The sequence below is a fragment of the Grammomys surdaster genome, unplaced genomic scaffold (assembly GCF_004785775.1).
Source record: "Grammomys surdaster isolate TR1022 unplaced genomic scaffold, NIH_TR_1.0 100, whole genome shotgun sequence".
NCBI lineage: Eukaryota > Metazoa > Chordata > Mammalia > Rodentia > Muridae > Grammomys > Grammomys surdaster.
The window spans coordinates 4830565-4844663 of NW_021604579.1; the positions used below are offsets into that span (position 1 = coordinate 4830565).

Genomic DNA, 14099 nt, shown 5'->3' on the forward strand with positions numbered 1-14099 from the left:
TCAGAGCACTGGTTCTCAACCCTCCCAATGGAAAACCCAATGGAAATATTTATTTATTTATTTATTTATTTATTTATTTATTTAGGTTTTTCGAAACAGGGTTTCTCTGTTCAGCCTTGGCTGTCCTGGAACTCACCCTGTAGACCAGGCTGTCCTCGAACTCATAGAGATACCCCTGCCTCTGCCTCCCAAGTGCTTGGATGGATGCACGTGTTGACATCACCTGGTGATATTTTTTTAAACTTTTACTTATGTGTATAAGTGTTTTGCCTACATGTGTCTGAGTAGCACATGCATGCAGTACCCACAGAGGTGACAGACACATCCCCTTGGGAGTTACATACAGTTGTTAGCTGTCATGTGGGAATTGAATCTAGGTCTTTTGGAGGGGCAATCAGTACTCTTAACCACTGAGCTATCTCTCCAGCCCCAGAATCGGTAAGATTTTTTAAGAACTGATATATAAATTATTTCAGGAGTATGTATTTCTGTTTGAAACCAGGTCTGACAATCAAGTATGTGAGGTCTCGTAAGTATTGTTACATCTGTATAGTTATGCCTGTAGTGATAGATCATTTTGTTGGCTGCATAGTAACACCCAGATTCTTTGCTTAGGAGTCAGTGGCAGAGAAAATAGCTTACCCCCTTGCACAGAAGGGGCTTATTAGGAAAGTATGGGATGAGTCCCAGTGTCCCGAGAAGGGCTGAAGACCATTCGGAAGCTGGTCTTCCAGAAATAATTCTCCACTCCACACCATATAGCTGGGCTTGGAGGATGGTGTAACCAGAATGAATGCCAGATGAGCGAAGCAGACAGAACCCTAGAGCCACTCGCTCTGGAACCACGTGCCTTTGTCACATCAAATGAAGACCTCATTTCCTGCAGGTCCAGATCTAGAATGTGTCACCTTCTAACCCTCTGGAGCAGCAAGATAAGCGCTGCGGGCTGTCCTTCCACTTTTCCCTGCTTAGCTCAGTTCGACTTCAGGCCAAGTGTAAGTGCATTTACTTAAAGGAAACTAAGTCCCACTCAGAACACTGGCAGCAAAGACATCTGTGACTGAAGCTTTAAACTTTTCTGACTGCATTCCAGGAATGCAGGATGGGAAGACCACAACGGATACTTAGTGGGCGGTCCATAGAATAAGCCCTAGATGACCACAAAGTTGTAAACCAACTAGGTTGTAGAGGCAGCAAGCCTTTGATCCCAGCACTCAGGAGGCAGAGGCAGGTGGATCTCTTGAGTTCCAGGCCAGTCTGGACTACAGACTGAGCCCCAGAACAACCAGGACTACGCAAAGAACCTCCATCGTGGGTGGAAAACCCACAGAATTTTTTTTTCTTATTTGGGGGGGGAGGGAGGGGAGGGAGGGGTTTGGTTTTTGGGACAGGGACTACTGCCTGGCTAAGTACAGTGATCTATTGTGCTATTGTTTGTCCATGTTTACATTTTCTTCACAAAAATATATTTTTTGGTTTACAATTCTGTGTGTTGGGCAGTGGTGGCCAGCCTGATCTACAGAGTGAGTTCCAGGACAGCCAGGGCTACACAGAGAAACTCTGTCTCGAAAAAACTTAAAAAAAAAAGAAAGAAAGAAAGAAAGAAAGAAAGAAAGAAAGAAAGAAAGAAAGAAAGAAAGATCCCTGTACTTACTGAACTGATGCTATGTAGTTCAGACTTTCCCTTCTGCGAAATCGTTATACCAACCATGGCTACTTAAGCAACTGGAGGAACATTTAACATCTCAATGGGCATAATGAGCAGACAGATTTGTTCACCCATTCATTTACCTAACAAAGACTTTTTGGACACTTGCTCCGTGCGTGCGTGCGTGCGTGCGTGTGTGTGTGTGGTGTGTGTGTGTGTGTGTGTGTGTGTGTGTGTGTGTGTGTGTGTGATGTTCTGGGATCCAACTGAGGAAAATCCTCGCTGTCTTCAATGAGGTTGGAAGGAGTTTGGCATTATTCCAGTGACAAGGTGGGAAAGATAACCCTTAGCTGGATCAGGAGTTCAAGGTCATTCTCGGTTCCTGGATTCCACACCAATTTGGACTAGGTAAGACCATGTTTCAAATAAACAAGCCAAACAAAGCAAAAGGTGTGTGCTGAAGATGAATATTTCATTTGGGAGCTGTAGCTACAGGCAGCCTTAGGGATGTGTTAGTGCCTCCAACATTCAGGACTCACAAAAATACTCTAATGTGCTTGAAGAAAAGCTATCTCTTAAGCCAACGGTGTCTGGTGTCCTAATTATAATATTTTTAACTTTATGCCAATTTGGTCACAAAATATAACTTGACCTGGGGAGGTGGTTCAGTAGGTAGGGGCACTTGCCAAAAAAGACTGATGACCGGTTAGATTCCTGGAGCCTGCATGGTAGGACAAGTGGCTCCTGCAAGCTGTCCTCTTGCAGTACATGTGTACTGCAGAATGCATGTGCGCTGCACACACGTGGGCATGCATACACACAATAAAATATTTTTGTAATTTGAGAGATGAGGCCCTGGGTTCCATCCTTCACACCACCAAAGGAACTTTTAATCTAGAAAAAAAAAATCATGATGCTACCCTGGTCTTATCAGCAAAGGTGCTTTCTACACAGTCATAAAAGCTGTGATTGAAATGGCTCTGGTAATACCCATGAGTTACTTTTCCTAAGAAAGCTTAGCATTAATGTGGCCTCCAGGGTTAGAAGACGGGGTGCTATCAAGGACAAGACCCCTAGTTCTCCATGATGTCATCCTTGCCCTTGATGAAATCTAGCAACCAAAGAAAAATCCTAACCAAGAAGGGAGGAGATGGGGCCTTTGAGGATGGAGGGGGTGAAGGGTAAAACTTCATCGGTGGGATTAGTGCTTTTACAAAGAGGACCAGGCTGCTCTCTAGCCACCTGTATGCCATGTGAAATCCTATCAAAGAGATGGCTACCAGAAGCATGGCAGCACCTGACACGGAACCTTCAAGTGCCTTGATCTCAGACTCAGAACTAAAAGAAGAGTGTTTACGCTGTCCAGTCTATGATATTTTGTTAAAGCAACTGAACCTGCCTAAGACAATCCTATGAATTTCACTGGAAAGACCACGGCATAGCCTCATTCCTGTACCAATTCCTGCAAGACGAATGAGAAAAATATGAAAAGCTGTACTAACCAACTGGGCTGGAAGAGAAGGAAGGGAGATAACTATGTGTCTTCTCTAGGGGACTCTCTCCGAGATGTGGGAATAGGAGCTAAAGGTGTATGTGGCCAGGAGCATGCTCAGAGGGAGGGACACGGAGGATCCTGTAGATTCCTATTCCAACTCTGCTAGAAGCCTGGGTCAATTGTGGTTCCTGCTGTGGAGAGGCCTCCTGCTTTCTGAAAGAGGCATTCCACTAAACTCAGGTACTGATACAGCCAACTCAGAGTGGGGGGAGTCTGCAAGATCCGTCCAGGTGTTGGAGTCCCCGTTGAATATAATTAACTTCTCTCTCTCCTCTCTCTCTCTCCTCTCTCTCTCTCTCTCTCTGTCTCTCTGTTTCTCTCTCTCTGTCTCTCTCTGTCTCTCTGTCTCTCTGTTTCTCTCTCTCTCAGGATTTTTGAAATAGGATATTTCTATGTATCTGACCCTGTCCTCGAACTCACTCTATAGGCCAGGCTGGCCTTGAACTCACAGAGATCCACCTGCCTCTGCCACTCCAAGTGCTGGGATTAAAGGGGTGAGCCACCACATCCAGTTTTCTTAGACTCTCTTAAAGCACTCTATACACAGTATTACAGCTAAGATTATCTTTACTGTTGTCAGACTGAAATGCTGAGGACAAATTTCAAGGGATCCAAGCAGGAGACTGTGTCTTGGTTCAACGACTTCGAGTCCGTGTTCTGTCCCCAGTATGGGTCACCTCTTCACTAAGTCATCGTGAGCAAATATGTCCCTGTCACTGAATTTTCCTGCTGCTTCCACGGCTGAGCCCCACCAGACTTTCCAGACCCCAACAGCATCTCCACAAAATCTCTGCTGGTTGTAGCTGTATTCTTGAGCCTCGAAATCAGGATGAATTACTGTCTCTTGTTTCACCCTTGTCCTCTTGCATGGCTGCTGCTCAAAGAAATTAATCAAGTTTATTAAGCATGACCTCACTTGTGAGCCCTGCTCCTGGTCTGCCGATCTGTACCTGCCTCAGTCTCAGTTAGCGCTCTGGTGGGGGCGGGGAAGCCAGCCGGGTGGCCACATCTTTTGTTGTTTGCAGAGACGGAGCACCGGGCTGGATCGGACAAAGGCAGGGTGCTCCTCTATAGAGAGTACAGGGCCCTTTGTTGCCATGGCTGGGGAAAAAAATAGGAACAAAAAGGATAAATGTTGCATCCAAATACACTAATAATTAACACTTAGCACCATGGATATAAAAAGCACTTAAGGCTAAATTACAATGAGCATAATAGCTATTCATTATTCAGCCGTGCTCCATATGGCATCCCGGCTTAGTAGATGGTGCTTGGGAACTAACTGGAGCCTAACTGCCCAGGTCTAAAACCCCATCCCACCACTTGACAGCTCTGAGACTGTGGTGGGCAAAGTCACTAAAGCCCTCCAGCCTCAGCCTTTGCATCTGTAGGCTCAGACAATGAGAGCACATAACACTCAGGGCCCTGTGAGCTTGCACGATGTTTACAACACAACTCAAGCCTGCTTGGCCATGCAATAATTGCTCAGTAAATGTTTATGGTGTTAAATACATAGCTCGACCAATCTAAACCTCAAAACAAATTTGTGACATAAACATATTATTGCTATCAGTTGAGGAAGTTAATATTTAGGGGTTAAATGACTTTCTCAAGGTCACTGTCTTATGGTTTCTATTGCTGTGATAAAATACCAAGACTAAAAGAATCCTGGGAGAAAGGGTTTATTTGGCTTACACTTCCACATCATAGTAGAATATGATCATAGTCTATAATCAAAGGAAATCAAGGCAGTGTTAGGCATGATGGCACATACCCTTAATCCCAGCACTCAGGAGGCGAGGAAGATGGATCTCTGTGAGTTCAAGGCCAGCCTGGACTATACAGTAAGTTTCAGGATAGCCAGGGCTACAAAGAGACACCATGTCTCTATTAATTAAAAATGTTTGAGGGGTGTTTGAATTTTGTTTTTTTAACATGAAAAGATGCAAAATTTGGCTTATTATATTTCCCAGGGGGTGGCTATGTGGCTGTCACACTACTGTGTGACCACTGTCCATTCAGCTCAGAACTCAATCCATGTACAACCAGTTCTTGTTTAATACTGAATCTGTAGCCAAAACTCAACTTAACAAAAACCACTGCGATGGCTTAGTGGTTTCTGTGCAAGGATGATGGCCCGAGTTCAATGCCCAGAGCTCATGGTGGAAGGAGAAAACTGACTCCCCAGTGCTGTCTTCCAACCTACACACACACACACACACACACACACACACACACACACACACTGTATACACACTAACAACAATAATAATAAAATACAACTTTTGAATGAATAGATAAATTATACAGTGTATCGTGTATCTGGGAAGAAGGGTTTGGCCTTGGCCTTGTTGTAGCGATTAATGAATTCAAACTCTGGGTGAGGTGTTGTATTCCTATAAACCACGACATAAACATAATCTTCTCAATTTATCTGGGATTGTCTCAGTTTGTTTCGAGACAGGGTTTCACTATGTAACCCTGGCTAGCCATAACTCATTATGTAGACCAGACTGGCCTTGAACTCACAGAGATCCACTGGCCTCTGTCCCTCCGGTGCTGAGATTAAGGTCATGGATGTTTTGCTTGGCTTGGTGGCTCACGCCTGTAATCCAAACAATTTGGGAAGCTAGGACAACATTGGTACTTGTGAGTTCCTAGTCTCCCAGATTTCAGGCTATCCTGCATGAGAGTAGTTATTGTGAGACTGAGATCCTGTCTCCTTCGGAAAAAAAAAAAAAGAAAAAAACAAAAAAACAAAACAAACAAACAAAACAAAACAGGGATCACCACGGGGGAATCACCATCCAGGTTTCTCCTCAGGTTTAGCATTCAGTTGTCTTTGAAGTGTCTAAAATTCAGCTCTGAAGAGTCTGGGACGGTTAGTCACCACCTTATCAAAGCAACCTTTTCAGAGATGAGGACGATTTCAAACCTAGGAGAAGAAATCTGAGCTGTCCATCACCCCTCCCAGCTTGCTGGATGGGTAAACCAGACCAGCACCTCTCCTGGAAACCGTGGCAAGAGCTCGTTAAAACGAGGCCAGTGATGACACCTAGAGGTTATATGAAAAACTGCAGCTTTGGAACATCCTATTTGGCTCTTAATGGCTTTTTTTAGTTGGTTTATTCATAAATGTTTACTGGCCTCTCAGCACACGACAGCTCTCATGCTAGACTCTAGGCAAAAGTCCCAAGGATCTCAGAAGGCATTTCAGGAAACTGGGATTTATGTCAAGGTCTACTGATTGAGAAAATGTTTATCAGGTCAGTCAAAGGGAAAACATTTAGGCAGCAAAGACAAGAGCTCCTCCGGTGGGAAAAGGTTTTACTCCCAGGATCTAACTGCATTATGGGAGATGAGGATATTAATAACAAACACCAAGCAGGAGCAGGTCAGTGAGATGGCTCAGCAGGTAGGGGGCCTGCTGCCAAGCCTGAGGATTTGAGTTTGATCCCCAGGACCCACATTGTGAAAGGAGAGAACCAGCTTCCCAACAGGCCTAAAGTCTATACACACTGCATACACAAAGTAAATACATTAATAAATTTAATTTAAAGGTTGGTGGAACTGGCTCGTTATCATAATGACAGGAGAGGGAAATCGATCAAAAAAAGGAAAAAAGGCAGGCAAATTCATGAGGGCCTAATTTGTCACAGGAAATGGTTCTATCCGGAGCCTAAGAACAGTCAGAACTTACTGAAGAATTTCAAGCAAGGCAGGAAACTAGACCTCACCTCTCAGTTCTTACTTAGGAGCAAACTCAAGTCCAGAAAGGCAATTTAAAGGTTATTGTATTGCCCCCAGTTATGCAGAATAGTGGAGATGGAAGAGGAAAGATCGGATGACTTCAGAGGCATTACAGAAACAGGACCAGGAGGACAAGGACTTACTCAAAGTGAGGACCGAGGTGTTAGGAGGGGATCTGGCGTTAGCAGGCAGCTGCCAAGAGGATAAGAGTACAGTGGTGGGTATGGTGGATCTGAGGGACCCGTGAGACATCCAAGCCAGAGGAGCAGATAATAAGCAGTTACATAATGTTAGCAAGAGAGACGCCTGTGAGAGGACAGTAAACAGCTAAGATATTTAAGAACAGGCAAAGGGGTTAAGCACTTGGGTGGTAGAGGCAGGAGGATCCGGAGTTCAGGGTCATCTCAGTTTTATGGTAAGCTCAAGATCAACCAAGGCTACATGAGACTCTGCCTCTATAAAAGATAACACACAAAAGCTGGCAGAGGAGACGCAACAGGGCCAGAGGGCAAGTGGGTATGGGATCATGGAAACTGAGGCAAGAGACAAGAAGGAGAGAATGGTCAACTATATCAAATCTTTCCATGGCTGTAAGGGCTGAAGACCCAGTACTAAACAACATACATTTCATTGATGACGGTCGGAGCCTTATAAGGTGGAGTGGTGGTGGTGGAGAGTCAAATTAGCACACTGCAGGCAATTTGAGTAAATTTATTCAAGCTATTAAAAGTACTTATTTACCAGTGTAGATATTTATTTGCTTATTTGTTTGTTTGTTTTTTTGTGGTATTGGAGATAGAATCTGGGTCCCCATACAGGCTAACTAAGTGCCCTTCCATTGAGCAGTTATCCTCAGTCTCCCTAAGTTGCCCAACTGTCCTTAAATTCGCTCTGTAGGTTTGAATTAGTGTCTTGAACAGCGGGGGTTACAGGCTTGTGTTAACAGGTCTAGCTAGTATGTGTAATTTTAAACTGACAACTGGACCAGCAAGGGAGCTCAGAGGTAAGGGTACTCGCCACCAAACCTGATAACCTGAGTCCCAGCCCAGAACACACAGTGGAAGAAGAGAATTTCCATCTGTCTGTGACACGCATGTGCTGGCACACACATACATACATGTAGAGCTATATTTTATGCCTGGCACCTTTGATTTTAGTGTTGGAAGGCTGAGGTAGGAAGGGTGCCAGGATGTTGAGGTCAGTCTGGGCTACAGAGTTAGACCCTGATTCAAAAAAACCATAAAACCAGGATATTGTTCAAGCATGGCCACCACCACAATCGAAACTGAAATGTATTCCTAAAATCCCAATTCCCCATTTTCCCTCCTCAGTTCTGGAGGCCATCATTCATCTGTGTCTATGATCGTAACAACCCTTGAATAGATCTCATGGAAGTGTAATTGTACAGTATTTGACTTTCTATTTTGGTTTTGCTATTTGGGGTATTAACCCAGGGCTTCTAGTATGCTAGGGAGGCAGGCGCTTTACCTTGGAGCTATACCTACAGCCTGCCTTCTTTCCTTTCCTCCCTCCTGCCTGGCTCGACTTTCACTTAGGGGCCTGTTCTACAACTAAGTGAAGAAATCGGGGACGCCTCTCACTTGGATTGAACATTCTTATTCCCACCTAATTATACACTTTAAAAGTTAAATCAGGCCGGGCGGGTGGTGGCTCATGCTTTTAATCCCAGCACTCAAGAGACAGAGGGAGGCTGGTCTCTGAATTCAAGGCCAGCCTGGTCTACAGAGTGAGTTCCAGGACAACTCAGGCTACACAAAGAAACCAAGTCTTTTTTTTTTCTTTTTTTTCTTTTTTTTAGTTTTTTCGAGACAGGGTTTCTCTGTGTAGCCCTGACTGTCCTGGAACTCACTCTGTAGACCAGGCTGGCCTCGAACTCTCGAACTCAGAAATCCGCCTGCCTCTGCCTCCCAAGTGCTGGGAATAAAGGCGTGCGCCACCACCGCCCGGCAAAGAAACCCAGTCTTAAGAAACAAAACAACAAAAAACAGTTAAGTCGGGGCTGGGGATGTAGTTCAGTTTGTGGCATGCTTGCCTTGCATGCATCAGGTCTTAGGTTCCAAGTTCCATCCCCAGCATTTCATAAACCAAGCGTGCACACATATAATCCCAGCACTCTGGAGGCAGGAGGATCTTCAGTAATAGTGATCTCAGTAACGAACGAATTAGAGACCAGTCTGGGCTACATGAGAGTCTGTACGTTTTGCTGTTGTTGTTTTAACTCGTTAGTAAATATGTATAGTCTATGTATATGCACAACTTGAAAAAAAGAAGTAAGGTCATCTTCTCTAAGGTTTTTCTGGGCCAATCCTCAGCAGTCAAGAAAGGAGGATGGAGGCGGATCCAAAACTGCGGTAGCTTCCGGAGCCGTTTCCGGCGGAAAGGAAAGGTAAAAGAGCAAGGAGAAGACCCGGGAGGGATTCGGAGTAGCCGATCCTTAAAGGAGCCGGCTGCCGGGTGGACCCGGGACGGGGATCCGGCCGTTCGAGGCTGTGGGTCCCTGAGCAGAGTACCCAGAGCTAGAGCGCGGAAGATCTGGCAACCCGAGCGAGCTATTGCCGTCCGCTAGGTTTAGAGTAGAGACGGGCAGCCTTGGCGCTGTTCTGCGACTTGGCCTCAGCTTTCCACAGCCCAAGTTCACGCCTACCTCACTTGACCTAGCGGACTTGCAAGGCAGGAAGCTCCCGCAGTGCCACGACCTTGCTCCCTTGCCCGAGGGCTTTTTTCCCAGCGGCTTCCTCGGTTTCGCTTCAGTCTTACTGACCTCAACACAAGTAGCCCAAGCAGGATAGCAGTCATCATCACCATAATCTTTGCGGTTTCCTTCTTAAGCAAGTGGGACGCTAAGGGCCGGTGGCCTTGTTTATTGTCACGGTTTATTGTACTTGGAGCCTTTGAAAGCAAACTTCTGAGGCTGGATCAAAAGCTTGAGGGTATAGATTATGGAGCCCTGACTATAAAAACTCAACCGCCCTTTTTTCACCCAGCATTCACAGAGCGGTCCTCAGAATCGACCAAAACCAGGGCCTTCCTAAGTGCTCTGGGAGTGGTCCTACTATGTGCTGGCATCGAGGCTACAGTCTTTGTGACCCTCCTGGTTGTGTCATCTGACCTAAGCCCACTAATAGCCAGGTCAAAGCTCACCTCAATCCAGGCCCTACACAATCAGACCCAGGGTCATGGGTTAAAGCCTTATCCACTTGCTAGGCTGCAATTCCTCAGCTATATATGCCTGGGGGGTGGGGGGGAAGAGAGCACAATCTAGGATCTGGTAATAGAGGCATTTCCGTTTTTTGTGGGAGGAAGCTGAGGCCACTGGCTTCCTCTGTCTAGTCTTTTCGTTTATCTGAAGCTGTTTAAGGCCCAGCAGGAGATCATCGTTAACTATCAACCTCAATATGAAGTATTTTGAGAAAACTGAGTTGAGATTATACAGATTTACAGCAATGTTGCATTATTCAAGAAAACAGTAAAACAGTAAGGCTGGGCAGTAACTAGCACACACACCACCACCCCTCCCACTCCCCACCCCCACCCTCCCGGCAGTCCCATACTTTTCACAGTGCTTCAAGTTTAGCAGTCTTAGAGAGATGAAGCTGAGGTCTATGGGGTATGGGAAAAGAAAGGTCCTGGGACTAGAATGCAAATCCCCGGCATTTCATAAACCAAGCATGGTGCACACATATAATCCCAGCACTCTGGAGGCAGGAGGATCCCAAGATTACCTAAGGTTCACAAGGCTCTGAGTTCAAGCCCTGGGGGCAGCGGGAGGTATAGCCGCAGGGAATCGTGTATCCAATTAATACTATCAAAGACTCCCTGAAAGGAGCCACGGCTTCTTCTGGGCCATTATCAGAGCTGCTCCGAGACTTGGTTGCCTAATCTTTGACCCAAGTCAGTGCAGCCTCAGCCCACTCCCATGTCCCCAAAGACATCACACCATACCCTCTGGGAAATAACACATTGTGTAATGAAAATAAAACAATAGCTACAGCTACTATTGATTGGACACTTACTGTGTCTCAACCACAGCAATCTGGGTTAGAGGTGATGTGTAATTAAACAGGATGCTTCCCTAGCCTGTGTGAGACCCTATGTATTGATCCCTAGCATTGGGGTGAGAGAAATCTCATTTTTGTAGATAAGGAATCTTTGAGAAATTATCCAACATGACCAAAGTTCTATGAGTACATGTTAGAGATAGATTTCTAACCCAGGTCTGCTTAGCTCTGGAATCCATGTTCTCCTGATCACTGGTCAGAGGAAGAGGCCCTGACCTCCTACTTGCAACCCTGAACACCACGACAAGCCTCCTTAGTCTGGTCCCCTATGGCAGCCTTCTCACACTGCCTAACAAAGGAATTTCTGGGCATGGTGATCTTCTCAAATGTCTTCTCAGCACAGATGTTCTGAGTCTGGCTTGCATCTTCTCTGAGGTTTTTCTCTCGAATTTTGCCCTTCAATGTCCTCTAAGCTTACTTCAAGGACCTTGCTGCTGAAGTCCCCCCAGACTTCTGGTTTCCTCGTTCTAGTGATCTCACGCATCTTGAGTCCCTTGGCTGATATCTTTAGGAAGGCCTGAGCTGTTCTTGGAGGCCAATTAAGGCTGAGCAATAGTTCCTTACAGGAACAACAAACAAAACACAACGGCGGCATTTTAGTAGCTTTCTAATCCCTCCAAATCTCACTTAGACTTAGAAGTAGAATTGAAGAGTCCGGAGAGGTGGAGATTGCCAGACGGAGAGAGACGTAAATGCTTGCTCTTCTATCAATTTTTTCACTCCGTTTGGGGATCGAAAATTTGTAACTGAAAATATTTTAATATTAAAAAAAATAAGTAAAACGTTAACGGAGCCCGGACGTGAACACAAACTTTTGAACTGTAAAGAAAAAGCTCCAGGCCAAGAAAATTTGTAGAAAAAGGACCGGGGCTCCTCCCCCACACGGGCAGTCCTTAGCTCGGAGGTCGCGGGAAGAGTGCGCCTGGCACAGAGTGAAGGTGGCTATTGTGACTTCCTGGGACCTAGAAGGGGTGGCTCATTGCCCAAGGGTGTGACCTGGTCCAAGGCTCTGGGAAGGAACTGCTCTTTGTCCCTGTCCCCGTGGTACTCCGGGAGACAGGTTCTGGCCGGGAGGGAGTGTCAAAGGCGGAGTCTCAGGCTCCACCCCGACCTCCTAGTCCGCCTCCAAAACGTCCGCGTGGTTCTCATACAATTCACCCCGCAGAGCCTGTGGTCCTCAGCCGGCTTCTGGTTGAGGTGGCGCTGCAGAAAGGATCAGTCCCCCAAAGTTTGATTTCGTGACCTCTGCCCAGAAAAGACCAAGGAACGTTCTTCGGATAGACCACGACTCCGCTGGCTTCCAACTAGTCTGGACCAAGAGTCTTGGAGTTCTAAACAAGTGAGCGGCCCCGGAAGAACAGATCCTGGTGGTCGGCGATTGGGCTCGCAATGGCTGCGTCCGCCCGCCGTCTGTGTCACATCGCTTTCCATGTGCCAGCTGGGCAGCCCCTGGCGAGGGACCTACACCACCTCTTCGGCTTCCAACCCCTGGCGGTGCGAGAAGCAGGCGGCTGGAGACAGCTGGCCCTGCGCAGCGGGGACGCCGTCTTTCTAGTGAATGAGGGTACCGGGCCGCGGGAGCCACTGTACAGCCTGGACCCACATCATTCGGTGCCCAGCGCCACGAACCTGTGCTTCGACGTAGAGGATGTGGACTGCGCCGCCCGCGCGCTGGCGGCTCGTGGCTGCAACGTGCCGGTACCACCCACTAGGGTGAGAGATGCACAGGGCACAGCCACTTACACAGTGGTCAGCTCTCCGGCCGGTAATCTAAGCCTTACGTTGCTGCAGTGTGCTGGCTATCGGGGATCTTTCCTGCCCGGGTTCAAACCTCTGCCTTGCACACCTGGCCCAGGCTGGGTCAGCCACGTAGACCACTTGACCTTGGCCTGCACCTCCGGCAGCTCCCCTACACTTATGCGCTGGTTCCACGACTGCCTAGGGTTTCATCACTTGCCGCTGAGCCCAGGTGAGGATCCGGAGCTGGGCCTCAAGGTGGCTGCAGGGTCTGGGCGAGGGGGACTACGGCTTACTGCCCTGCAGACTCCGCCGAATAGTACTGTTCCCACCCTCGTGCTGGCAGAGTCCCTGCCGGGACTCACCAGCAAACAGGATCAGGTAGAGCAATTTCTAACCCGGCACGGGGGGCCAGGCCTACAGCACGTAGGACTGTACACTCCTAACATTATAGATGCTTCCGAAGGAATAGTGAAGGCGGGAGGCCGGCTCCTGACTCCTCCTGAAGCTTATTACCAGCAGCCTGGCAAAGAGGAACAAATCTTAGCCGCAGGACACAAGCCTAGCCTTCTAGAACGGCAGGGAATCCTGCTAGATGGTGATAAAGACAAGTTTTTGCTTCAAGTCTTCACCAAGTCCCTCTTTGCAGAGGACACTTTCTTCTTGGAGCTGATTCAGAGACAGGGGGCCACAGGCTTTGGCCAGAACAACATCCGTGCACTATGGCAATCGGTGCAAGAGGAAGCTGCCAGGGCCCAGGGAGCCTAACCCAGGCTAGAACTGGGAGTTGCCACTTGTCCTTGGTGCTCTGAGGAGTCCAGAACAGGCCTGCTGGAACAGACGCACCTCCACAGAACTACACCCAGATAGAAAGGTGTGATCTTCAGCCCAAGCAGTACCTGAGATGGAATTTACAACAGCAACAATCCCTAAAATGTCTAACATATAAATATGGTAAAATAAAGGATCAGGTGGTAAGACACAACCATACTCCTGAGCCTCTGTGTCTTCCTGCATTTCCCTCCCACCTATCCTTCAAGTTTTGTGACTATAAGTCCTTTTGCTTTCTGAAGTTTCATTACATGTGAAATGTACCCCGAATGAATGATTCTATTTTTGTGGAAGGAATCTAATACAAATCCCTAGGGAGCACCTGTTGTAGGTGCAAACTTATAGGCCAACTGTCTGCATAAGGTGATGTTCCAGTTCCAATCAGAGCTGACCTGAGACCCAGATGGAAGTGATGGGTGTCAGCATTAACAGATGCTCCCTCAAGCTGCCCTTGCTCTTTTCTGAGGAAGAACATCTGGTCAGGATGCCTCTAGCCTCC

General features: G+C 47.1%; 1 protein-coding gene across 1 annotated transcript; it reads left to right on the forward strand.

Moving 5' to 3' along the window:
• The first annotated feature begins 12187 nt into the window (after positions 1–12187).
• Positions 12188–13757, forward strand: Hpdl (4-hydroxyphenylpyruvate dioxygenase like). The gene has a single exon (XM_028788368.1). The coding sequence runs from the start codon at positions 12422–12424 to the stop codon at positions 13535–13537; it is 1116 nt and encodes a 371-aa protein (XP_028644201.1). The 5' UTR covers positions 12188–12421; the 3' UTR covers positions 13538–13757.
• The last annotated feature ends 342 nt before the right edge of the window (positions 13758–14099 follow it).